The 26,573-nt window shown below is 40.2% G+C and overlaps 1 protein-coding gene across 1 annotated transcript; it reads right to left on the reverse strand.

Annotated features, from left to right (window-relative positions):
- Positions 1–4,050: 4,050 nt before the first annotated feature.
- On the reverse strand, positions 4,051–25,717 carry LOC122399237 (baculoviral IAP repeat-containing protein 6). The gene is made up of 51 exons (XM_043399766.1): positions 25,467–25,717; positions 24,549–24,868; positions 24,217–24,461; positions 23,798–24,137; positions 22,221–23,721; positions 21,975–22,149; positions 21,679–21,897; positions 21,177–21,600; positions 20,942–21,095; positions 20,706–20,856; positions 20,356–20,607; positions 20,037–20,291; positions 19,654–19,936; positions 19,413–19,574; positions 18,153–18,446; positions 16,983–17,279; positions 16,689–16,900; positions 16,400–16,556; positions 16,122–16,313; positions 15,830–16,044; positions 15,502–15,755; positions 15,226–15,407; positions 14,953–15,146; positions 14,729–14,873; positions 14,279–14,438; positions 13,823–14,186; positions 13,613–13,736; positions 13,364–13,528; positions 13,119–13,282; positions 12,780–13,017; positions 12,400–12,700; positions 12,135–12,310; positions 11,834–12,035; positions 11,536–11,763; positions 10,931–11,461; positions 10,576–10,846; positions 10,193–10,452; positions 9,806–10,088; positions 9,342–9,727; positions 9,125–9,271; positions 8,873–9,050; positions 8,647–8,792; positions 8,321–8,563; positions 7,913–8,131; positions 7,616–7,840; positions 6,199–7,539; positions 5,889–6,109; positions 5,453–5,692; positions 5,163–5,351; positions 4,775–4,909; positions 4,051–4,700 (listed from the first exon to the last, which is right to left on the reverse strand). The coding sequence occupies exons 1-51, from the start codon at positions 25,651–25,653 to the stop codon at positions 4,413–4,415; spliced, it is 14,235 nt and encodes a 4,744-aa protein (XP_043255701.1). The 5' UTR covers positions 25,654–25,717; the 3' UTR covers positions 4,051–4,412.
- Positions 25,718–26,573: the final 856 nt, after the last annotated feature.

Below are 26,573 nucleotides of genomic sequence, written 5' to 3' on the forward strand. Positions count from 1 at the left end.
CTGACGCGCGATCGTTTAGTTAGGATCATCCCGTTAGGCATTTTAAAAAGTCACCCGGGTCTCTATATCTGCCTTGAGACACGCTTTCGACTAAATTTAAATAATAAAATCGAACAATCATTCGTAATAATCGTATACATATACATGTATGTACGTACGATTAAATTTACTTTTCTCTATATGGTTGAAAAATTTGAAAAAAGCTACTTATAAAACTGACCATCGTACGAGACGCAGAGGAATTCACAAACGAACGAACTGAGTCGTACCGTATATTCGGTTTACCCAAACTTTTTCGATCAATTTATTGTAAACAGGGAGACGGGAATAAAAATTGACCGAGCAAATATTTATCGCGTTGCACTGTGTATCGTATGTTGGAATTTGTTCTGCCAACATTTGTCTGATAAATTTGATTTTAAAAAATAGATGTCTACAGAGTACACGTTCCGGTACGATGAAAAACATTTTAACCAAACGATCGAGAGTGTTTTAAGAGATCGTCAAGCTCGTCGAATTCGAAGCCTTTTATCTCGCTGTTAGTGTTTCGCGTGGTTGTCTAATTGGAAACACGAAACATCGATTTAAACGGGCGAACCGTCATCGAACGGAGCAATGATAGAGTGGAGCCAAAGGACAATCAACGATGCACCTGCACCTGACACCGTCGCGACGCGGGATCGCTTATACGTACTACTCGATCACTCCGCGATCCGACGGCTTTCGAAATACATACTCCATCGGACCTGTATTGTGCGCGTCACCCCGTCACCGTCGACATTTTACCCCGGAGAACTTGTCGCGATCGCGTTCGTATTCCTCGCGTCCGCGCTTTTGACCCGTCAACGATCGAATTAAATTTCACACGCAGGAAGGAAGTTACGGCCAACGTAGCGCGAACGTCCGACCGAGATACCGAGAAACAGCGGGGATATAACGTCTCGAAAAAGAAAATTAGTTCCAGCTTGAAGAACGTTACGAATGCACGATTACGCGTTCGGGCATGGCCGTGGTTTGCGGCGCAACGATTTCATTCTACGAAACTACCCGACTGCACGCGCGTTCGAGTGGATGCAAGCCGCATACACCTGCTGCAACCGACCGAGTACGGAGCACTGCACGTGCCACCGTTTAATATAGAAAGTGCCGTATTCGTTCGGCGTAGTATTACGGATGAAATTTCACACCGCGATACGTCGGGGAACGTTATAAATCAGACCATATCGTGCACACGCGTACCGCGCCCCACCCCCCAACACCCCACCCTCTTTAACTTTTTTCATTTTTCTCGACGCGATCATCGATCAGGATATATTACCTAGCATCTTCAGCGCCTTCTTAGCGGACAAATATATCGACTAGCGCGATTTAAAATTCTCGATTCGAGTCTTGGACAATGGTAATTGTTGTTATTCGAACCAGCAACTCGAGACGATTTTACAACTACCATAATATAATCTAGTAAATTTCCAGCAGAAAGTTTTGCTTGAGAAAGCACTCGCGCTTTCGTACAACAAGATCTCCTGTTTCCCTTATACGGGATGCCATTTGCCAAAGCGCTATATCGTCACGAAAATGGAACGTGCTCGTCGCGGGAGTAAAGCCCGATAACGCGAACGCGACTCTCCAGCGTTTACTACGAGATGACAATCGGAATACAAAGCCGTCAATTAGGAGTGTTCGTAATAGACGCAAACGACCAGACTATTACAATGAAATCGCGATAAGCGTTTAGGTACAGACGCACTCTCTATCTTCATATAATAACGAAACTTTCCAACGAAGCGTTTAAATCGAGCGAAATCCTTAAATTTTAAAAAAAAATTTAATATCTCGCAACAAGAGCTACATATGGTAGCTGTACGAACGTACGATGGCAAATCATCTTCCATTTTAGCACGACCGGATATAGGTTTGCTCGTGACAAATTGGCTTGCGAATTGACCGGAAAACTCGCAATTTTTCCAACTCCGAGCCAACGGAGTTCCCCATAAATCACACTGCATTCGTACCTAGAAAGTGTGCAAAATTACCGGCGTATATCTTGCAGAAAATGATCGAATAAATCTTCCACTTAGTTTTTTTTGCTAGAAATAATTGAAACGATGTGGATGACGTAATACGTACGACACGTGTAAGTATGTACATTGGACGCGCGTAAAAGTTTTAATGGTTTCTCTGTCGACGCCTTGTCGTTTAAAAAAATTTTGAAAAACATACGTGACGTGTTTTTGCAAACGTGAATCGTGTCGCTTCCAACCCGTGAAAACTGGTTTTCTAAATTCAAACGTGTCGGGTTTTCGGCTGAAAGAAAATAAAATAATCGATTAGATAAATTTGTCCATCAAAAATGTTCAACATATTCGATATGGGTAAAAGAAAAGAAATGTTTCGTAATGTTAAAAATGTCCAAGTAACGAAATAGATATTAATCGAAACGGACTGAATCTGTATTGAATCTATTTACCGTTGGTGTTACTGGTACGTTGGATTGGATCGGGATTACCGAAAACCAAAATTTCTATTTCCGTGTAATACACTGACAAATAGATTATCCGTGATGGCGTGGTAATATTAGTTTATTATAAATAACTATTAACACGTTCTCCTGCCACGTACATCATCTTACGTGTTTTCACTTTGTTCATTGCTTAGGAATCCATGCAATAGTATACGTTACATCGGATCATTTTTATCCAGTTACGTCGGAATTACAAACATTTACTTGTAATGCGGTACAATTATTCGTGTGACGATTATTTACAGAAAGAACGATCATTGATACTGGCGGAGCGCGATTCAACCAGCAATTTTATTACAGCTAATCGCAATTAGTCGCTGACAAAGAAAAAGACAATACTAGTTGTACATACGGACAGGAATCCATCCGTCGTAGTTTAGCGCGTCCGTGACGGTCGAGAGTGTCGCTGTGTCATCGATAATGCCGTAGACGATTTGCGTTAGTGTCGTGTTGTCGAATGGATCGGTGTCTCGGATAATCCGAATGTCCAGTGTTTGTTCGATCCCTTTACGAGAAAGTATCGAGTACCGAGCGCAATCCTTCCTTTCGCATTCGTTCTTGACCAGCATTAGTCGAGTCTATCAAGGAAGAGGAAAAAAAAAAAAAAAGGAAAAAAAAGGTAGAAAGAAATTAGAAAACTTGTCAAGAGAACAAAACCGTGTCGTCGCTCGAACGAAAGACGTAATTTTACTGTTTTAAAAGGCTGTTTCGTGAAACGCGTCTTGCTCTCCCGCGAAACGAAATTTTCTATCGAAAAATGGCCGATCGTTTTCGACTCGAACACGTCCTACTATTATTTCTCGTAAAAAATACCGTGCAGGCCATAATTTCATACCACCAACACAATATTAAGTCATACCGCTCGCGTACGTATCGAGCGCTGACTACATCTCCACGTACAATGGAGCAATTTTCTGCATAGTTTTTTAAATTGCGAATCGGATGCAATGCGACGGTGAGTTAAACGGCTGAGACGATTTACGAAAAAGAATATATAATTCTGCGGTGAAAGAGAAACAAAGGATGAGAAAGTGATCGACATCGATAACGAAATCGAATGTCGGCAAACTCGTTCCGATTCGCGTCGATCTACCTTGTATCGGTAGAGTGTCGTTTTCGTTCGCTCACATAATTATCGTAGCCGTTCAGAATGTTCGAATTCATGCTCCGTACAAGTTTCGCGTTGCTTCGAAATCGCCTCGTTCACTGGCAACTTGTTGCCGTTTAAAGTCAGTCGCAATGCGAGTAGGGAGGAGATTGGTACCGGCTACGTAAACGAGGAACACGTATAATAAATATCGAATAACAGTTGTTTCTTATATTAATACGAAGTAGTAGAATGCAGCATACATATAGCATAGCAATAGCCACGGATAGTACCTACCACGTATGAGTTTGTCACATTCATACTAGCTTTCTAATCATCGGCTGATTCTCACGTTCTCCTATTCCATCCAATTCAGTCCCTCTGTTTCCCCTCTTTTACTTTCATGCATATATGCGGCATCGTATCGACCACCCCTATTTTATCTTCTATACGTCTTCGTCGCAGCATACACGCAGGCAGGGCAACACACACAACACACGCACGCACGCACGCACGCACGCACACAGAAATACACGGTATACGCGTGCACGCGCGTATATTACCACGTTCTTTTCGATCCTCCTCTCTCTCTCGATTTTGTCGTTCGATATCGTCGTTCGTTCAACCAAAATGTTACCACCCATAAGCTTCCATTCTGCTCGTTTTTTATCCGTAAATCATCTGAAATTCGACAAGATGCTAGGATGCTCCGTTCCGCCTTCGGTCAGTCTGTTATTTGTCCGTCATAACACAAACAATATAGACTTTTCAAAATGTCCAACAATGTCTATTAACATCCTGTAGTTATTCACACACTTTCGAAACCATTTTCTCCATTTCAACGTCCGTGTCGATATCGTGGTGTACGTGATTGCTAGCACTGGCGTTGTTCATGGAAACGATAGAGTTACTGATCGGCGTGGAAAGTGTGGCGGCCACGGGTGCCGTCGACGTCGGTGGCGAATTCGGTGTACAAGGGGTACCGGATAATTCGATAGGCGAGCCTGGTGACGCGAGTGGCTCCACCAAGTCCTCCAAACCCTCGGGAGTTGGCAGTTTGTTCAACTCTTCCCTCAATAATCTATAGTGTCTCTGAACAAATATCGACGGCTATTGTAAATTTTCACTCTGACAAAGATACGCGATTACGCGTTACCATTACTTACCCTTAAAGCTAAAGCATTCAGGGAAAGTGTGCGGCCGAATCGACGATCCGACCCGTGCATTTCCATGTCCCTTATCCACCCCTCTAATTGTGCAACAATTTCGTGTCTTTTTATCCAAAAGTGAGTGTGTATAATCTGCCGAGTCAACAATTACGAACGAATAGAAAACTTATTCGATGCTCAGAGTTATGCATATACAGTAACGGACAAAAGTCTAAAACTAATAATTACCTGATTGATAGACAAAAATCTTAGAGCTGTATCTTTGCTCATTTTAAAAGGTATTTATTTACTATCTATATTATAGTTTGATAATCTATCAATAATTCGAAATCGCTTGAAACATTTTGTCCGTTACTGAACTAACTACTTATTCTGATACGGTTACCTCCTTGAAACAAGGACAGGGATTGCGAATTTGATCAAGCATTGCCCACTTGGCGGTAGCCTGACAAATGTTCGCGTTGTACTCTTGACTAGATTGAGCTCCGCTCGTCGTGCCTCGTGATCGTTCGTACCCAGGTTCGTTGAAATACGGCTCTGATACCAGGATCAACGACTGTATCGACACTAAGACCTGTTACCGCGGATCAATCGGAATTAACGTTTCGCCGTAACGCCACAAATCTAATCCTCCCTCTCTCTCTCTCTCTCTCGTACCTTTTAAACTTTAATTACCTGAAGGAAACTACTAGTGTGTGCATTCCACTTCTCTTCGGGACGACCGTTCCATGTGTTTAATACACTCAGACAGACCTTCCCATCGTTGTACAGATTTGGGTTGAATCGCACGGTATGACGACCCGTGGTTTCGAGGTTAATGAACATCGGACTGTTCGGATAATCCGGTGGAAAGTACACGTCGAACTCGAAACATCCATTCGCGTACGGCGTTTCTGCCGGGCCTGTTATCAGCACCTGAGCAACAAATATTTAACGTTGCGATAATATACGATTCCATTCCTTTATTCTAGTTGACACTTAACCCCTTAGCTTACAACGACGTCTCAGAGACGTGATAAGTTTACCGAGCGAAACGTAGGTGTCGCTTTTGGCGCGCACAATTCAAAATCAAATTGTAAGGCAAGCGGTTAAACGCCACAGGATCGAATACCTTCATTACGTCCAATCGGTCCGCGTCGCATCTAACAAAAACGCTACTACTATATGACAAAGGTAAAGCAGTGGAAAGCGTGACGGCCTCTTGAGCCAATCGCTTGACCCGTGTAGGATGACTTCTTTCCCCGGCTGCCCTCATGTTCGATTCGAAATAATACGAAACGGCAAATTTATATCCACCAGTTTCGGGATTCTCGGCAATCATTTCGTACGTATCTGGAATTTGTTGTTTAAAAAACTATATGCATATAAAGGCGTACACGCGACGAAAACCTTGAAATATCTTATTTACGAAATCGTCTTACCGAACTGCAGATTCTTCATAACCTCCAAATATCGTTGTTCGACCGAACGGAGAAGTAATTCCGGGCCCGCGGGACTAGGTCCCGGCAATTCTTCTTCGATCCCCGACAATCTAGCGGTAGCGTTTTGCACGATGGTAGCACTTTCTTGAATATCGGGTATCAACGTTGCCAGACCCTCGTCCTGCTCGGTATCGTCCGGATATTTGAACAAAGTCTTCGACTTGTTGCCCCTGGTACGATTTATCTTATGAACGTACGTGTCGACGCAGACCCTCATACTCGACAGCAGCGACACGACGGATGGTTCACTGGACTTCCCGCTGCCCTTTGGTAGCAAAAGCGGTGCCAACTGATTCGATCGCGCCATGGCTCGAAGCAGTTGCAACACCGCACGGTACAAAGGAATGTGCCTAGCCATGTCCAACACCGAGTCATTTCTTAAATACGAGGACAATGCCGGGAGCAAACACGAGAGGGCCAGCAGATCGGGAAAGGGAGACGGCAGTTCCCTCTGCTTTTGCCCGCCAGGTCCGATGTAGCTCGCCAGGACTTGCAATAATACTGTGACGTGCTCTTCCTCGGATCTCTGTCGCAGCAGAGCCTGTTCAACGTTCCATGACTGTTGAGTGGAACCGGTTCCGAACCCGGTACCCTTCGCCCAGTACAAATGCGAATTATCGTCGCTCCGACCAGCCTCCTCTTGACTGCCGGTCACCTTTTGCTCCGAATTCTCGTTCTGGCTAGTTTGATGCGTGAATATAGCCAGACAGTTCAGTAAGAGAAGCATGGCGCCCACCTCGATGATCGTTTTACGCAGAAGAAGACCGTCGTCGGTGGTTGGTGGCGTTGCATCGAGCACCTGTCTCAAAACTTGAAACGGTAATGTTGGTAACGAGGCGGCCCACGGTGACGTTAACACGTCTCCGCCTTCGCCGTCGTCGGATACGCCCAGGGCGAGACGCAACAGACACTGTGCTCGTTTTCGGTGTCTCAACAGCACTTCCGCGTAACCGGGAAGTCTAAGAAACAGACCGAACGCTGCTAGAGAGTGTGGCGGTACATAGGGCACCGGAGACGACGTCTGCGTGGTCGAGTTCGCTCCGCCTACTTCCACGATCTCGTACATGTCGTCGCTATCCTCCAGTTTCACCCAATCCTCGTACGTCTGTTCCAGCGACGAAGACTTCTCCGCGACCGGCGGCGGCCTTCTCGAGTCGGGATAAACCAGCGGCAAATGTCGCGCCAATACCGCTAGACCACCGCCAGCGCTGAACACGCCCAACGAGCTCTCTATGCTTCTATAATTTAGTAATTCGATATCGTTTTGTTTCGATAGGTCCTCTGGAATATAAAACGAATAGTTATTAACGCTGCTGTTGCGTCGTGTCTCTTTATTTTTTTAATCGGGCGAAAGTACCTTTCGAATCTTTATTACGTTGACGTAACATAAGGTGCAAGCAAGGCTCTGACAACGACATTCCACTGTCCTCGGCAATAGCTAGAAGCTGAGCAATAGTCAATCGCGGCGGTAAAGGAGTGTTCGGTCGCGACGAGTGTATCAAATACTGCTGATTGGTGGAACTGCCAGCATTCTGTTGCACGTTATTACTCGATGGTTTGTTGTTCGTGTTCGATGTTCCATCTATAGATACAAATTTCACTTATACAATTTCAAGTGCAATAGTCGATAGTTGCGAATAGTTCATCAACTCACCAGAATTTAATCGCGATTTTCTCACGGTAGGACCGCGAGCTTGCGACCTGTTCGATGCCTCCTTGGCTCTTTTGTCTTTCGCCGTGTTTCCCGCGGCTACGCTAAGAGTATCTACTATAAAGGCCATGCCAGACTCCCAGAATTCTCTGGACCGATTATTGGTCGATCCAGCTTCGTTACCCTTGTACGTGTTTGGCAGTAGCAGAAGAAGCCACGTTCCTTTCAAGAAATACACGCAGGGGTAAATATTTTCTTAAAGAATTAAACTCTTACAGTGATAAGCAAAACTAAACACACTGTACTATTTAATACAAATTAGTATTATTTTTGAAAATTCTAGAGTATGTTTAGCTTTACTCATGACTGTAAATACGAGGGCATAAGTGTGTATTAGAGACAGCCGCTCACCAGATACTTGTTGTAATATATCCGCCACGGTCGACTGCGTGGACATGTACAATAGTTGATGATAATGACCGAGCGGATGCGCCGGGTGCGGAGGCATAGATGGCATACTGTAATTGGCCGCAGTGTTTGAAACTTTCATAGGCGCTTCCGATGTTACGGATACCAATACTTTTTCACCCTCCAAGAGCAATTGCAATATCAACCGTCTTGTAAAACCAGAAATTCCATGAAGGTATCTGGCATCTGTTCGAAACAAAAAATGTAAAATCGATACACGAAATAGATGTCAACGTTGATTCTGACAAAATAGAATATCGAACGCTTACTGGAAGTTGTTCGTTGTTGAGAAATTACATCGGTTAATAGTTCGGCCAACAACTTTTGATTCTCGAGATGACACCAACAACACCTGGATAAAAATTTGATCATAGCACTTTCCAACGAGGCGTACGAAATATTTGTTTTGGAACATCTGTAAAGCGTAAATATATTTTCAATATCCTGTTCATTTAATGTGTCGTGTATAGAGTACGCAGTTAATTTTCGTTCTACCTTGACGAAGACACGGATGGATTGTCCATAGGTCGACTACTAAGAAGCGAAAGAAGAGGTAACCAAAACCCACATCCCTCTTTTCCAAGCCAATCTCGCATTCTGCCCTCTGAACACACGAGCGTCAAGAATTCCAACACCATCGCTATACTTTCCGGCTCCGTCAGACACAAACCACCTAATCAACAATTACGGTTATTCGCCTCTAATTTCTTAAATGGAACCGTATATCTTTTTTTATACAATACCGACCAGAGTGATTCGTTTTCACATAAGTTTCATCGGCTTTATCGCTATCCGTCATGCTAGAACCTCCCATGGAATTACTTTGGCAATAGTCCTCTGTCGATCTTCTACTTTGCTCCTGTTGCCGTCTCGACTCCTCCAGATTACAAAAATCTACGAAACAAGTCTCGCTTTTCAACATACCGCGCGATCTTTCTCCAATGTATATAATCCAACAACTTACCAGTAATCGATGCCATCAACAGAGCAGGAAGTCCAGAATCGATCAACTGCTGAATACCTGGCGGGGATCGTGCAGCCGCGGCAACGGTGAGCAATTGTCCCTCTGTTAAATTCAATCGTTTGTACTCGGAAAGGACGTAGCGACAGTACCATTCCTCGCCAGTGATTTCGCTCTCTCTGTCGCCGGTTTGCCCTTCCATTTCTTTGCGGTCATCCGATATGGATGCAGAATGATCCGTCGCCATATTAGGCACCAAGATTTGTACTCTTTGAAGAAGCAGAGGGAACAGAGTCGGTCTCACGTAACAGAATGCGCAGAGAGCAGAGTCGATCGCCTGTTTCAAAGCCGAGCCCGTTTCCAAAGTCAGAGTCCATTGATACAGAACGCTGTCGAGTTAATAACACTTTGCGTTAAAATGTGCGACAAAAAGAAAAAAGGATTTGAAAACGTGTAGAATCACTTACTTGAAAAGCTCGTCCATCAAAAGAGCCTGCAAATCATAATTGAGATTTTGCTGTTGATGAGCTTTCCATATAATGGACGACACGCAATGAATGTATACAGCAGGCGGGCTGATGGCGTTAGGGCCATTTCTGGGCCGAGAGACTCCATTTAGAGCCGACGCCTGAAGCCACGAAAGTACCGCGATCATACGGGCTTCTGTGCACGAATCCTGAATAGAACAAAGTTGTTGAAGCAATTCAACCACCAACTGAACGGTCGATGTCTCTTGCGTGGTCACAGCGCCTGAGGGAATTATTCGCAAGACAGATTTTTGTTATTCGTCCATCGAGAAACGTATCTTCTGAAAGAAAATGGAAATCATTTCCCGAAAGAAAAAAGCGAGATACCTTGGAAAAAAGGAGTAGATCTGTTGCTCAATAAAAGACCAATGAGGCGAAGTCCAAGCTCTCGAGAGTGTAAGCCTAGTTGTAATAGAACCCTCTCCAGATTAGGAGTAAAGAGAGACGGTGCTGGGAGCAACAGAAGGTTACAGCATGCCTCGATCAGTCCTTCGACCGAAGCCGCAGAGTTAAGCACCTTGACAGCGAGATTGCTGTTCAACGTGCTCACGGACAGACACTGATGCAATAATCGCAACCAACCCAAGCTAGACAGATACATTACAAAATATCGTCTTTTGGACATTCGTATCAGGACAGTGAATATATTATGACAAACATCGCCCAAACGTCTCGTCGGTCTATATACCTTAGAAATCAATCGAGATTACCTTGTCTTTGTCAGTTGTTCTTCGTCTATCGTATCGTGACTCGTTTTTATTTCACCGAACGCCGTTGTACCTAACAGTTTGATCTGACTTAAGCTTATGTTCGTCGAGTCACGCGGTTTGTATAACCGCACGAGCACAGAAGTCGCCACCTCTGGTTGGGACAACGTAATGCATATAAATGTTAATCCCGCCGTTGGCATCGGTGGACAAACAGGGGTCAGAGGGCTGTTACTTTCCCTGGAAACTTCGATCGCTACGGCTGACGGGCATGCTGTAAAACGCGACGTACATTAACACCTGTAGCATACCACAATAATATACCATCGCTGGTAAACAAAACATTCGGTTCTCTTACTGGCCAAAGACGTAAGGTGCGGCTGCAACTCGACTTTTCTTAACAGTATAGCACACGGTAAAGTGATCGTAAGATCGACCCATGCCTCGTCGGGATAACAATGGTACAACCACGCAGCTGTTCTCGCTCTTTTATGAGGCGTAGCATTTTGTATAAGAACATCCGCTGGTTGCGCTGTGGGATTCAACCAAGATATCGTACCCAAAGGTGCAAAGTTTAATAATCCATCTTCTTGTGTCTCCAGCGTGTTCACGGATTTCTTGCTGCTTGTGGAGGCCACTGGCATCACGTTAGGTGCGTTCGATAGATGTTCCATCACCAATGCAATCACACCCGGTGATGCAGGGCTGCCGCCATTACCGCCACTAATGCTCGATTTCACTAAATTTTCGCAAAGAACTCTCACTCCGCCCATCTCTGTGAACATTGCTAACGAGACTTCGTTGTCCAGGACCCTTAAAATATACCACAGAAGAGGCTCGGACAACTGCGTGACGCCCAATTGACGATCCAATTCTCTTTGCCCGGAGGCTGTAAATTATACAAAATTTTATTTAAATTTTATTATCCGAAATTGTGCCTTTGTCGATAACAGCGATTCTTACAGGAAGAGAGGTACTGATAAAGTGGATCGAGAACCAAAGTACGATTACTCGCTTTCTTGGTAAGTGTGGTCAACAACTGAAACGTGGCATCTGGAATCGAAGCTGGATCACCGAGTTCGGTCGCTGTTCCTGCTCCGGCGCTCTCGCCAAGAAGCATAGCCAAAGATGAGCCGGTACTATGCCCAAGGGCTCCTAATAGTCGCATCATGGTAGGTTCGTGTTGTAGAACTGAAAAATCCACGAAAATTAAGAAATTAATGACAGATTTAAAAGAAACACTCTGCATGTCGATACTTACCAGTATCCGCAACGCATCGTATATTGGGTTTGTTAAGTGTAGATTGTTGCAAGCGAGAGGACGATTGTTGTTCTGCAACTTTGCTTTCATCGGTTTGTGAAATATTTATTTTCATTTGTGTGTCGCCAATATCGCTCGCTGATCCGAGACTTGTCTCGGAAAGATCGATTCGCATCGAGCTATCCGATCGACCTGCACAAGCCTATGAATAAAAAGTATTGAAATATAAAATTAAATAAAAATGTGATCTGTCGATAAACAACGCTAGGAAGAGGGAGGGAGGGGCAACGGTAATACGTACATTTGGCAGGGGAGTTTGAATAAGTCGGCAAACTAATTTTATAAGAGCTACGACTAAAGTGTCCCACGAAGCTGGACGACCTTGTCTTGTATCCCCGCCGAGCACACAGGCGAATAAACCACCGAATCCGCCGGACGAATTCACTAAATCAACAGAACCACCACATTGTGCTCCAACTGTATTACAGAAAAAGCAATTCGCTGCAAGTGTTTACACGATCGCGTAAATCTTCGGTGTATTGTAAAAAAAAAAAAATAGGAATTACCTCCGGAACCCCTGACATAAGTGAAAACCAACACCCCCACGCATTCCGTTACACTCATTGCAGTTCCCAAGTCCGTATTGACAAAATTTAAATTCGTCAACGACATTATCAGTTTGTACTGTGCGTCTAAAGGCCCTCTTCTTGCAGAAAGAGCTCCACCCGGCTGTACGAGTTGATACACCACCCACAGTAACAACTCTTTCAATGTATTCCCTAAAGAACTACCAAGCGTAATTACATCGCATCTTGTTTCTAATCTTACTAAAAAATCTTGAAGTGCTTGACAAACAGTGGGCCCGGCCTAAAAGTCAAACACATCCAAGTATTATTTTGTCACTTGTTGGATAGAAGGGCTATTTATATAGAACTTTTAGACATACCATAATGTATTGTTTATCCATGGCATTGACGTTTAATCCGCTACCAGAAAGTAGACGTAGGAGCATAGGGCCCATATTGCGTTCTTTTACAATACAGCCAGCCATACCACCCAACAGACCATCCAGTGGTTGTCTGCTGTTTGCAGCTTCTGCAGAATCTGTCTGTAATGGCTGATTACTCGCAAGAGTCAAACATTGGAGAGCAAGACACCAAGCTCTCAAAGAAACCCCTGGATGCCTAAAAATTAATGTTTTTCTGCTATTGGTGGTTCAAACTTTTCAAAAAAGAAATTTTACGGATAGATTAAAAAATGTTCAACTTCAGTATATCATGTTTACCAAGACAACGCGGAAATAAGACTGGAAATAGCTGTAGAGCTCAATGGAATAACAGGTGTCAACGATGGATCGAACTGATTAGAAGAATTAGACTGTTCCAAAGAGGCATCAAAATTCAGTGTCAACCACAGCTGGAGAATAAGTTCTAAATTCGTTCCCACGTTCTATCGCAAAAAGCATTTCAGACACGAATTAACAGGATATTGTGTAAATACCATTTCTTTCGTCAAATTAGTGGTATTTACCTGTAAATACAAGTCTGTAAATATTTTATCAAAACATCTAGTTAACATTAATAAACTGGAAGCTATAGTATCTGTCAAATTCCAAACATCTTGACTTCTATCGCTCCAACCAGATTCACCTCTCGATGACGACTGCTGACAGTATCGATTAGATTCCGTTGGGACCTTTTGCAAGAAAATCGTATCGATTAAACCCTTTTTGCAAAACATGCGTTGTTTAAAAAATAAAGAGGGACATCGTCAACTCACGTGTATTGTGGCATTTATGCTTTGAGGTAAATTGTACATGCCGAAGGTAGACAACAATCTCAAACTTATCTCTATTCCCATTTCCAGTCCGTATTCTAATCTTGCATCCATTGCCAAAGAAATACTGTAAAAATGTACAAATAATTCACAGTTTCGTGCAATTAAATTAAATTATTCCGCAACTTCTGTATATAATGTGCAAGAACATACCTGGAACTGGTCTTGGACACTGGATTACTTTTCTTCAACATATTTCTACCACGTTCGAGAATATCGTCTATCATATCATCCAGTTCGCTATCGTCAGACTCCAAAAGAGAAGGCAGAAATCCATTAGACTTTGGCGTTGATGCGGTCGCCGATGGCACCACTATACTATCTTGAGCATCCTCTTCTACCTCGCCAGTCGCAAATTCTTCCTCGTTATTTAAAGGAACCGTGGCACTGCTTGTTCCAGCAGCACCAACAGAGTCCTCTTCCACCGTTCGACTTTTCTCCGTGACAAGGGACTCGAAACTTTCCTCCGTGGGACTTCCTTCGTGCGTGGGACAAGGTTTTGGAAATAATTTTCCACCTGTGAAAGAAACAACAATACACGTAAAGATAACAAGGTACCAAAACAGACCATTTCTGTAACAATAATACAGAATGAAAAATTTATTGTACCTTCTAATAAATCCTGCAACAGACTCGAAACCGCGTGCGAAGACCAGGCAGCATCAGATGTACCTGTTGCCAATCTGACTAACTTTAAGAGCTGTTCTTCGCTCATAAGTTCACACAAGCTAATTGCGGGACGTGTAGATATCACTAGCCTAGCGACTACCTATAATATGACACACGATTTAACAGTTCAAAAGCATGAACAGACAGCGATGTCCGACTCTGAAATATTTCTATATGCTAAGAATTTTTTAATCGTAATATGGTATGTGCTAAGCATTGATAAATGAGCCGCTCGATTGAAAAGGATAAACAAACTTTATGACAAGAAATCGTAACTTCGATAACAAATGGTAAAAAAAAAAATTTATATTACACTTTACGATGAAAAGAACAAGGGTCAAGAGAAAGTTACGCGCACGTACGTGTTTGCATATGTTACAATGTATTTACCTTGCATGCTAGAAGGAACATATCCACGTTAGCAGAATTGCACAGAATGAGTGCAATCAGTCCACGAGCTACTGGTAAAACATGTTGGTGAGACAAGTTGGATATGTACTCAACGTCTAAGTCCATTATTTCTGATTTACTGGAACTTAGAAAACACGAGAGGTGTTACTAAACATTGTAAAACTTTATGAAAACATTACAAATATTATATTTGTGCTATAAACCTTGTATTTGCCTGTGATTGCGTACGCGGATTGCGTGAAGTATGTTGAGCGTCATTTCTTTGAATACTTATGTCTTTGAAATACTTGGCAGAATGTTGCCTGATCGTCTTCTTATAGAAACGTTCTTGCGATTTTATCGTCGCTTCCATTTTACTACTCAGAGTAGCACTGTACGACGAAAGATTTTCCCAACCCTGTAATGCAAGTTAATATTTCTCAGCTTTTACTTTCGCTATCGTTATACAAATATAAACGGAAGTACGATGTTTATACCTGTGACGATGGATGAAACGCTTTCTTTGCTTGCTCCAGCTCTTGAAGTTGTTGTTTATGTTGCATTAAACGTTTCTGTAATTTTTTACGATAACTACAAGAAGCTGAAGACCGATTGGCACTGCCATACTTCCTTTGCATCGCGGACTCTCCCTGAATGAACTCCCACCGAGACAACAGACCTTTCAAAAGTAATAATATTAATATTAATAATACCTTACTTGTATGAAATATTAGTATCCCTTTTTTTTGTTTAATATAAGATATACGAACTACCTTGTTCTCTACTTTTCTCGTTATTTCCTTCTAAATAAGGAGGCGGAATGGCTACAGTGTCTAAGCACACTGACAAGAAAAGTAACACCCAGCCAATAAGAGTTATATCCAGACGATTTGCACCAGAAGTTTGAGCATTCGATAGTGGTGTCAACAATTTACCTAACGTGCGCACCATCGCATCTATCACCGAAGATCTATTAACTCCGGCAATCAATGATTTACGTCCAAGAAATGTTAGCAAAATAAATACCCTGAAAATAAATTGTAGAAATACCGTAAAAATGATATTCTATAATTAAAATCGCTTGACAATTGAAAAGCGTACCTGTCTTGAGGGAATATGTGCGTGGACGACGACGAGTAGAGATTAACTAAGGTATTAGACAAGAATGTACCCCACCATGGTTGATGGCCAGCCATACGCGCTAATAGTGCAACTGCGTGCAATTGTAAACGCGGCGCTGGCGTGACAACACAAATCGAGTGGAAAAATTGTTCGCAAACGGTCGGTGTAAATACGTCGCATATCGACATCGGGATCTAGAGAGAATGAAATACGCGTGTTAAAGATCGTCGTGAAAATCTTAATACCAAGAATAAAAAAAGAGAGAGCATACACTTAACACAGGGCCAATTTTGTACACTGTGTATAAAAGTATATCGTGCAAAGTTTCTCCAAGAACTCGCAATTTATCGCTGGGTGCATTTGACAGAAGCATCGTCGGTACGTTCTGTGATCCTTTCCACGACTCTAAACGTCTCCATACGCTGCGCACGACATTCAATTGATGTTGAAACATTATGCATTCCTGTAACATTCAAACATTCCTCGCATTAATATTTATTTCTTTACGTCTATTCGCCAATGTCAATACTCAGATAGTTTCACTCTTACTTGATAAGTCGCCAATATTTTTGCAGACGGTTGCTCTTTATTCTCATTGGGTATTTTATTATAACATAGATAATGCTGCATATGCATAACATTAGTAGTTTCTGAACACAACAGTGGATCCAATAGGCTTTTTAATTTTTCGGTGGCTAAACTAAACCTGAAACAACAATTACATATTGACAATGCCGCGTAATTGTACTCGGACATAGCTCATATACGTGTATAAAGATATACAGTTTCATGAAACACCCTGTATTTTAAATAACATTGTGCTGCAAATGAAAAATACCTGCACTGAACATCTTCCGCGAGAGCCGACAAAATATTACACTGCGTATCGATTGTAGCTTGTACACTGGGATCAAAAATATCAAAAATTGGGGAAGTATCATTCAATTCTGCGTAATCCTCTCCAGGCAGAACCACCATGTGCCCATAAAACATTCCTAATGGAATTTTGCACATGGTTGGAGACATTCCATACCGACCTATGGTTGTAATCTAAAAGTAATGCGGTAGTTTGGTTTGCATCAAATGTATTCGCTCTACAATTGCAACAAGAATGCGTATAATTATATTATACCTTCAAATATCTACACACAGGCGGTGGTTGAAGATCGCACACTACTAACGGCTTATTTTCTATATCACCAGCGACAATGAGACGTGTCCCGTCAACTTCCTCGCTCTTCGTCCATATATCAATGGACAACGATGCCAAATCACCACAACAGGGAATCATCAAGTCCGTAAGTAACACAGGTGATCCAAAATCAAGGATGACGAAACGACGTGCACCAGAATGCATTCGGTCGACCACCAGCGCTTGTTGAGGTGGCCAACACAATAATCTTCCCCATGGAAACGAGATATCATCCCGCTGTAACGTATATACATCACGGTTATTATAACCATCAATGATTTTTGCTTTAACAACTATCAAATATCTACTTCGCTTCTACTTAATTATAAAATAGGTAATAGTAATTCAAACAGACATAGAAAAATGCACAAAAAATGAATTGTTTTGTTCTATGGAACAGCACTTCGGAACAAAACGTTCCAACAGTACTGAAAACAGAAATATGAGTAAATTCAGTTTCCATTCTTGATACCGATCCTATCTAAACCGTTACCAAAAATTTCACACAATACATTGCACGATTCGCAATGTATATCACATTTATGTATGTGCAACACCGAAAGCACTAAATAGAAACAAAATCTACGCGTTTCGTTTAACTAAATTAACAAAGACGATATCTGAAACAAAGTTGAGAAATAATGTTACGCTTGCAAGCTTAAACAATGACGGTAAGAGGTATAAGGCAATTCTGTATCGGTAAGATATATTATCGAGCATTAAAATTGAAATCATTCGACGGAATAAAATCTCGATTCTGTAAATAATTTGATAAATTTTTTTTTCACGCGTGTGTGCGGTAGAACTAACGAATAAAATCTGTATGTTACAAAATACGACATTAAAAAATGATGGTGTAATAACATAGACAATAAATACATGATGTAAAATAATCTCAAAGGCTATCATGCAACTTGCACTTTTTGTATTCAGCTGGTGCGTGTGTGTGCATGTGCGTGCATGTATGTGTCCAACAACATTAACGAAATTATATGAACTCGATTATAAGCAGCATATTAATCAGCTATTAAAAATTCATAGTAACGACAGGAAATCGTCAAACTGAGAAACAAAAAGAAAAAAGTGCAACTTCTCTTTCTTGTAGTCTACCTTCTTAAGATTGCTGTCTTCGACTTTGTTTACGGTAGTACCGAGATTTTGTATAGACGACTTTTCTTTCGTTACAATAGAACTTAATACGCATGAGTTAAAAATATCGCGTTGCCATGTCTGATTGCTGACAGACATATCGTTAGTTTCATCACAGTCTGATTGATTATCAGGTGTGAATATCAGTTGCGGAGCTGGCTTCTTTAATGCTCCTCTACACAGACTGAGTAAATCGCTTAATATAGGTGTCGACTTAGCCTGAACATCTGGTCCTAGCGATCCAGCATCCAAGTTCTACAATGTACAATAATTTCTATCTGAATTATGCTTTTTCTATTCGAAAAAACATTTACACCGTATATATATATGTATATAATGAACATATATGTACATATACGTATAGGGTGGTTCTTATTTTTTGACTTCAACCTCCTTTTGGCGAAACTTCCCAAAATGGTTCCGAAATAAACATATAACTCAGTTAAAATATTAGCTCGATCGGATAACGGGAGGAAAATTTTATATTTAAACGTATGAAAAACGTTTTCCCATTATCAAATCAAGCTGATATTTTACAGCAAATTAATTTTGTATGCATTAGAACTCTTCTGGGGGTAAAATTAACAAATTTCGGCCATAGATAATTTCGAAGTACTTTTATACGCGTGGCTGGGACCCTACCAGACAGCTTTAGGAGAAACAATTATAAAAATGGTTACAATCGAACGAGTAATTCCATACGAATAGATACAAAAAGAATAGTTAACGCTGTAGGTAGGCAATATTTGCTCTTACCATTTACATCAATGACAGAATCATGCTTATATAGTTGCACACATTAAACTTCAAGAGCTACGGAGCAGGTTTTCCGTTATTCGATCGAGTTGAAATTTTACAAAGATTACTTTTTCATGAATGAAAATCATTTTAGAGAATAAACAAAACATAATTCGCAACAAAAAAATGTCGACCATCTATAACTAAGGGCCACCTTAATATATATAGATACATATTGCAACTTTCACTGTTGGTAATCGAAAAGCAGAAATTGTTCGATTGTCTGTTGTATCTTACTATGTGTCATTTTTCAGAGAAGTAATGATTTTTCTGTTTTCACACAATTTCATGCTTTGTGAAATCGTTTAGATTAAAAATCTAACAAAACAAAGAAACGAAGAAGAAACAGAAGAGATGAAAAAACCCTCGATGCACTAATATAAAGAAAAGAGAAAACTGTGAATTGTTTGTTACAATACTTACGTAAGTGTGATGAATGGTTTTGATGTCAGGTACACCATTACTGTTCGTAGCCGTGCTATCGTAAAGAGGAGCTCCAACATTAATTACACTTGTGCACGGGTCAATTTTCTCCATCTTGGTACCGTCAGAGGCAGCATGACAGGTAAAGTGAAGCGGTTCGACCTGTGTCGCGTGTACATATTTTTTTTTTATGAAACGCGCATGTTTAATATTACGCTTTCTGATAATGTCAGTACGTTACCTCGAGGAGTCCTTTCATGCTATGGTTAGTACATAAAGCCTTTAATTTGCTAGGCACCACCAATTCGGTAGCTGGATGCGTAGGCAATGTAAGTAGGTCCCTCAAATCAATAGCATCCTGAGAATACACGAAACTCGATGAAGCAATTGGTGGCTCCGACTGTTCATTAGTTACAGACGGCATGTACGGGGATGGTGTTGGAGGCGTTGGACTATATTTTGGGGGCATCGGCGATTCGAAGTCGAAAAGTTCCGTCTCAAACGGAGTATTGTACAGCCCGAACCTATAAAAAAAAAAAAAAAGAAACAAATGTTATTGTTCCATTTACCAACATTGCGTCACGATCGTAATTAAATTTATTACACTAAAATCTTCAATTTTACCTCGTTGCGAGTAACAAATGATAAGGATTAACTCGATTTGATATTTCGGCAGCTATCTGTTGTATCAGGGTGACACACTGCAAAGCAATACTGTGTTCGCTATCCCGCGGTAAGATTCTAGTAATTAATAGCTGTAACCATCGCAATGAGCCAGCCCATTGAACCTCTATAATAGATGGTAACAACTTAACCAAAACCGAAACCAGTGCCTCGTCGAAAAAATTCAACGGTGGCCGCTCTGAATAATAAAAATCCCTGAAAAGAATATTATTAAATATTACCAAAAGGTCGATTCCACAACGGCGTTCTTTCAACTTACCCGGCTGTTACTGTGTCGCTAACATATTTGCTACAAAGTATAACTAATTTTATACATTTGTGCGCTATACTCCGTCCGGCATGCAAAAGACAAGTCTTTAATAAACTAGATAACCGTGATTGCACAGAACAAATTGTCTTCATCTGAAATGATATTATTTTAATATTATTTTGACTGCTGCGTAGCCTTGTTAATCTAATCGAGGCTATCCATATGAGAATATCTAGCGCAAGTGATTGTGCAATCGGAGATCTGCAACAGAAAAGATCATATACTCTGTAATACACTTCGGCAAAATAAATAGATACGTGTAATCATTTTTCTAATCATTGCGAATCATTTTCTCTTACTTGTCAGGTGTCTCCAAACATGCGACGCTCAACAAATTGTCGAAACAAGTTTTTGATTCCAACATAGCACAACGCTGTGCTCTTTCATTCGGTATATTAGTAGGATATACCGTTCTAACAGTAATTGATATTTCATGAATCCAATCGCAACCTTGAATAAGAGACATTGTAGAAAATTATTTTCACGAGTTGCAGCTCGTCTATTGCAAAACATTCGCATATACGATGATATTTACCAATATAACAATCTAATTTTTTATTGTTTGGACCTTCCGCAAACCGTTCGGCAGTACTACCAGGAACAAGCGGACGCACTGCTTCAACTATTCGTAATTTTTTTGAAGTAGGGGGTTTATTAGTTGACAAATTGGTTTTCGATTTTGTCGTTACCTAAATGTCAATACATAACACTTTTTATTCACACTACACTTAAATATTTCCATGGATACGCGTTTTAATCTTTCTACTTACGCCATCCTTCGTTGGATCGATCAAAGCTTTGATGTGAACAAGAAGCGTTCTTGCTTTGGACCGAAACAGCTTCGGGCTGGTCAGTGTAACGCAACCAGAACGATACGATAAATCCATATAACGATGTAATTCGATCGGTCCACATAATATTTCCGTGTTATGTTGTCGCTTATATTCTTCCGTTGTTACGGGATTCTTTCCTTTCTGCTCGTTGCCTATGTTAAAGTCTATTCTTTCATCCACTGGAGTCAATGGAGACTTGTAATGACCAATTCTTCGTACATTTTGCTTCAGTAGGGTAATTTGAATTATTGGCAATTCTTGACAGACAGAATGCAAACTAAACTTCACGTCCACATGACCAATATTTCCTGATGCGCTTCGAGGAAGAGTTAACTCAAACACATGTTCGTCCCAAGTGATCCTGTGTTTTAAAATAAAGAGAAACAAAAAGAATAAAACATAAAATGAAGTACGTATTCCTTAAGGAGTAAACTCATACCATTCATTGTGTAAACGCCAAATTCGTGTATGGTGTTGGTCTTCCGATTGATGAAGATGCTGTGGATGACGACGTTGTTTTTGACCTTGCATCATTTCGTTCCAACACGGTGGAACGGTAGCACCGTATGCGGGAGAATGTCGATCAAATCGTGTTAGTTCGTACAGAATACGTAAATCCGAATGAGTTAAGTTTGATTTGTGCGCGATCAATTGATCTCTGAAAAAAATATAAAGAAAAGCTTGTATCGAGTGAACTCGATGGAGGTCCGTATGATGTACTATTTCTAGTCTTACTGATAAGCGAATGACGTTGACGTGCTAGGAATTGTATTTTTAGTGCCAATCTCTTCTGTAGCCATCATGTTAACGTCTTCGATATCCTCCTTATCCTCCACAAAATCTACCTCGTCCGTTGTGACAAAAAAGTGAAGTGCACCATCGCTTGTACATGCACACAGTCTCTCTAAACCTGGAGAAATTACTTTGTGAAAACAAGTTTTGTTAATTCAAAGAAATATTGGTAATGTACAAATAACGTACTATTACAATAAGCTACAGAGATAAACTTTTTCCCTTCTACTCTTGCTTCAGTAACAGTTGTTAATGAACTCAAATTTAATACTCTGATTACGCCATCTCTGCATACTAAAGCTATTTGTCCAATGGGTTCCGATGCGCTTGAATTGGTGTTAGGGCTCTTGGTAGAGTTTTCTTCGGATAATGCACATTTGCTTTTTTCTTGAAGGGGCAAAAATACATGCTCGGTAGGCGCTTGATCTGCGGGCAGTTCTTGCCTTACTATGGGCTCAGGACAAACTTTTACTACTTGCCCTGAAAAGTCCAGAGCGTACACAAGCAATATGGCATTCCCACCGTTATTCGCACCATCGTGTATTTCACCGTTTATTAATCTACCAGACTGCGTATCGTTATGGTCCCAATACATGTAACTTTTTTGTGGGAAAAACTCGTTATCCTCGTCGATATCCATCTGATTATTATTTGAACTCAAAGTATCCGTGTTATCTATTGTAGGGCACATGGCAACATACAAATGTCTTCCATCTATAGATGGTCCAATGTATGTAATTTTAACATAATCAGGAGCTTCGATAGGTAAAGTTTGTATAACAACTGGTTCAGTCTTTGTTATTTTCATAATATCCAGACTTTTTTTATTTGCTGTTGTCAATTCAGATGTTGATGCAAACTGTTGTGGGCCACTGATTGGATTAAAATTTGCATCGAACGAGCTTGACGTTGGGGGTACTGCAATACCAATTGTATTTGAATAAATTCCATTGGAAGATGATGCGGTTAGAGCAGTTGTTGGAAAAATACCAAAATGTGGTCCAACTACCATATCCGAATCTACATCCTCTATCACTGGAACTTCATATAAAAATTTACCGAGCAAGAAATCTTGAAACAAATTCCCTTGACGTTCTCCGTTTGAACTGGCGCTAGTTCCCATTCCAGACAATGCCTTTTTAGTTTTAGAATCCTTGGTATTATCTTCTTTGATTGGTTGCATCGTTGCAAGTTTATGATGAAAATCATAAAATACTAAATAGTGCGATCTTGATGGTGTATACCTATCACCTGCTACCTTCATTATATCTAATGTATCACTTGCAGCACTATTTACACTGTTCATTGCACGAACAAGAGATGAAGAAGGAGCTAAATCTGTTGAAGCAGCCCACACATTTTCTAAAGTCCTTAATTGTGACGGATTACTAACCGTCACTGTAACAGCACACACTACACATGGCCTGATTTTAGAGTCTGATGTCGCTCCAGGTAAAAGCGTAGAGGCGAGGGTTTTTGCTTCTTTGTTTTGACATTTGGGAGTGCCTACTATAGACAGCGCTGTAATTTGCACTTTATGCGAAGCTGGATGCTTATAATCAGAGAGAGAATCTGCTTCCGAATTAAGCATTCTTAAATATGAAGTCAAATTTATCGTAGAACCAAATTGAATAGATTCTTTATTATTTATTTCTTGTTCTACTGGAGCCACATAAAATGAAACTTCCCTCTGTAAGAATTTTCAATTTTAAATGATAATACATTTATTAACTATAATATAACTTATAATATATAAACAAAATTACCTTCAATTGATTCGTTACGTTCCATACGTTTATAAAACCACTATTGGAAGCTGTAGCCGCAAGACCACTGACATTTGTAGTGCTGATCACATCTATTGTGTCACCAGCCTCGCGTGCAGGAGCTGTAGCAAGGGTAACGGATAAAGGAACATTTTGCGTATACTCCCCTTTAATGAAAGGACATGTAGGAGAATGACGTTCGTGCTCTGACCAAGGTTCATCCTTTGGTTCCCAACAAACTAAACAGACATTGCACGTGAAGCACATTACCCTGTCATCGCCTGTTGCATTTGGGTGATGGTAGAAACCAACCTGAGCCATTTGGTCAGGTAAAGCCCATCTAGAAAATTACACGTATACAATATATCCACCATGTTATCGCTTAATATGTAGCGGTAGTAATTATTTAGATTTTATACTTGTGATTCATATGTGGCCATTTTGAGAAGGTATCTCTACGCACTGCTTCGCTAAACATTAATGCTCTATCAACAGGACCGCCTTCTAATGCCAAGCGTGGCAATAGACCATTTAATCGTTCATTGATGGCAGAAGCAATTGGCAATGCAGGGATATGTCTGTTCAATCTTTTCAATTCCATGACTAATCCTGAACACACAAGCTTCAAAGAACCGTGCGGTAGTTCGAGACATACCGTATTCCACTATTACAAATACAATTAATCGAGATATTACAAATTAATTAACCATCTTGTAACTTTAGTACATCTCACATTTTGTTCTACACTTACTTTTTGGGCTTTAATTCCTTTCTTTTGGCTTGCCTCTACAGTAAAAGTTTTACTTGCTAATTCTTGAATTACCTCTTGCACATGATCTACACCTGGTAGTTCCACACATCGTAGACACTGATATAACAAAATAGCTTCGGAAAACAATAATTCTATCTTTATAATATCCTCGCTTCGTGAAACAGTTGTTTGTAAAAGAGTGTCCAAAAGGAGTACACCATTGTAATCACTACGTACTCCAATTCCTCTTCCATCTGTATATAGTACCTTATCTACACCATTTGATAAATATGTGCCTTGAAGTTTTCCATGTAATTTACCTATAAGAATGAAAATTATCGTTACATTGTAATCTTACAGTTCATCGATAAATTAGAATTAAATACTTGTTTCATAAAATAAGTGTGTTTTACTATTGTAGAAAGAATCATAGGAGAAATATATATTCGTCTATGTAACAACATAATATGTTGAAACATAATCTTAAAAGTAACTAATTTATTGAAATCATTTTCATTGTAAAAAGGCCAGTAAACTTCTTATATGGATTATTATCTTGTGATAACAGAAAACAAGAATTTCTACACAGACATGTGGCAAAATATATGATTGTAAAACAATAATAAATGCAATTTTAAGCAAATATTTGAATAGCTGTTGAAGTTTGATAAATTCTCGGAGAATAAAAACAGGCCACAAGAAGTCATTGTTAACAAAAAGAATTGTTGATTTTATTGTAAAAACACTTGAATCGGAAAAAGTTTAATCACGCCTGACGTTTTATACACGTATACGACCTTGACCATGAGGCAGGATTGAAATTAGAGCAAAGAAATCTTCGATGAAATATACGACGGAAGAATACAATATCGACAAGAGATTGTTATTTGCTAAACAAAGATGTAACAAAATGCTTACCCGACAGAGAACTCTTTTGCAATATTACTCCTGAATTGACATCAACTACGTATACTTGCGCACTGCCAGTAGTGATTAGTAACACGTTCAGATTAGCATGATAGATTATACTTTTACACTCAGTATCCACGTTTAAGTAACCGTCTTCTTTTAATAACCATGGATCATCATCAGCCATTTTGCTCATACAGATTACAATTCTCAAAAAATTTGTCTAATGCGCGAACATCACAAAAAACATGGCGTACTCATCACCGCCATCTTTGAATAGAACGTCAGCAATTCGCTGTGAAGCTGGTTAATAACTGTCAAACGATTGGTTCGATAACGATATATCGATACATCATTTCCCAATATCAGAAGCGTGAAATTTCTACGAATGCAAGATATGACTATAAATCCACGAGAAAATAATATAAAGAACACTTTATTCTATTCAATTCATAAAGTGTACTTCATATATTTATAACGTCGGTTCTCTTAAAAACGAGGGTTGATACGGAACGATTTTATTCCACAGTTTCATTTCACTTTTTCGAAAGAAATCGCCTTTTCTTAAATCGTACATTCTACATATTCCGAAACACCGTATAATATAGGATTTATGTAGGGCCTATACATATATTCTTTGACTACGTAAATTCATAAATGCTTGATCTTCAGTTCCATTTTATGTTTTTAATTATTACTATGTGAACTTATATTATAGAACCAAAAAGAAGAAACATGCCCGGGCATGTTACAGACGAAACAGGATGTAGCATAATTAAGTCCTTTACACGGCTTGGTTTACTTTTACGTATCGCTTGTCGGGCAATAAAGAAATTAACCAAGTCGCGTGTTTCCGCTTCTGATGGATATGTCGTTGATAAAATAGAAGACAATATACTAATTTTTCTTGAGAGACGTTCACATTCTTTTCAATCTCTGGTTTGGACTTTTTTAAATCACAATTGCAACTCTGGTAATTAATTGCAATTGTATGATTTAATGATTTATAATTATATATACACGCAACAGTCATAAGATTATTTTCCAAATGTTTCTTTGAGAATTAATTGGTTTGCAAAGATTGCAAATTTTATGGTCAAAATAATAATAATAATA

Source organism: Colletes gigas, unplaced genomic scaffold (assembly GCF_013123115.1).
Source record: "Colletes gigas isolate AHSC1104 unplaced genomic scaffold, ASM1312311v1 Colletes_gigas_Sc00012, whole genome shotgun sequence".
In the NCBI taxonomy this organism is placed as follows: domain Eukaryota; kingdom Metazoa; phylum Arthropoda; class Insecta; order Hymenoptera; family Colletidae; genus Colletes; species Colletes gigas.

Bases quoted from the DNA above. Each gene is read 5' to 3' on its own strand.
- LOC122399237 (XM_043399766.1), bottom strand. From the start codon at position 25,653: ATGAGCAAAATGGCTGATGATGATCCATGGTTATTAAAAGAAGACGGT. The intron at 14,439-14,728 runs GTAAATACATTG...GTCATATTATAG, and splicing joins TGTTCCTTCTAGCATGCAAG to GTAGTCGCTAGGCTAGTGAT. The intron at 8,132-8,320 runs GTGAGCGGCTGT...ATTTCTTGAAAG, and splicing joins TATATTACAACAAGTATCTG to GAACGTGGCTTCTTCTGCTA.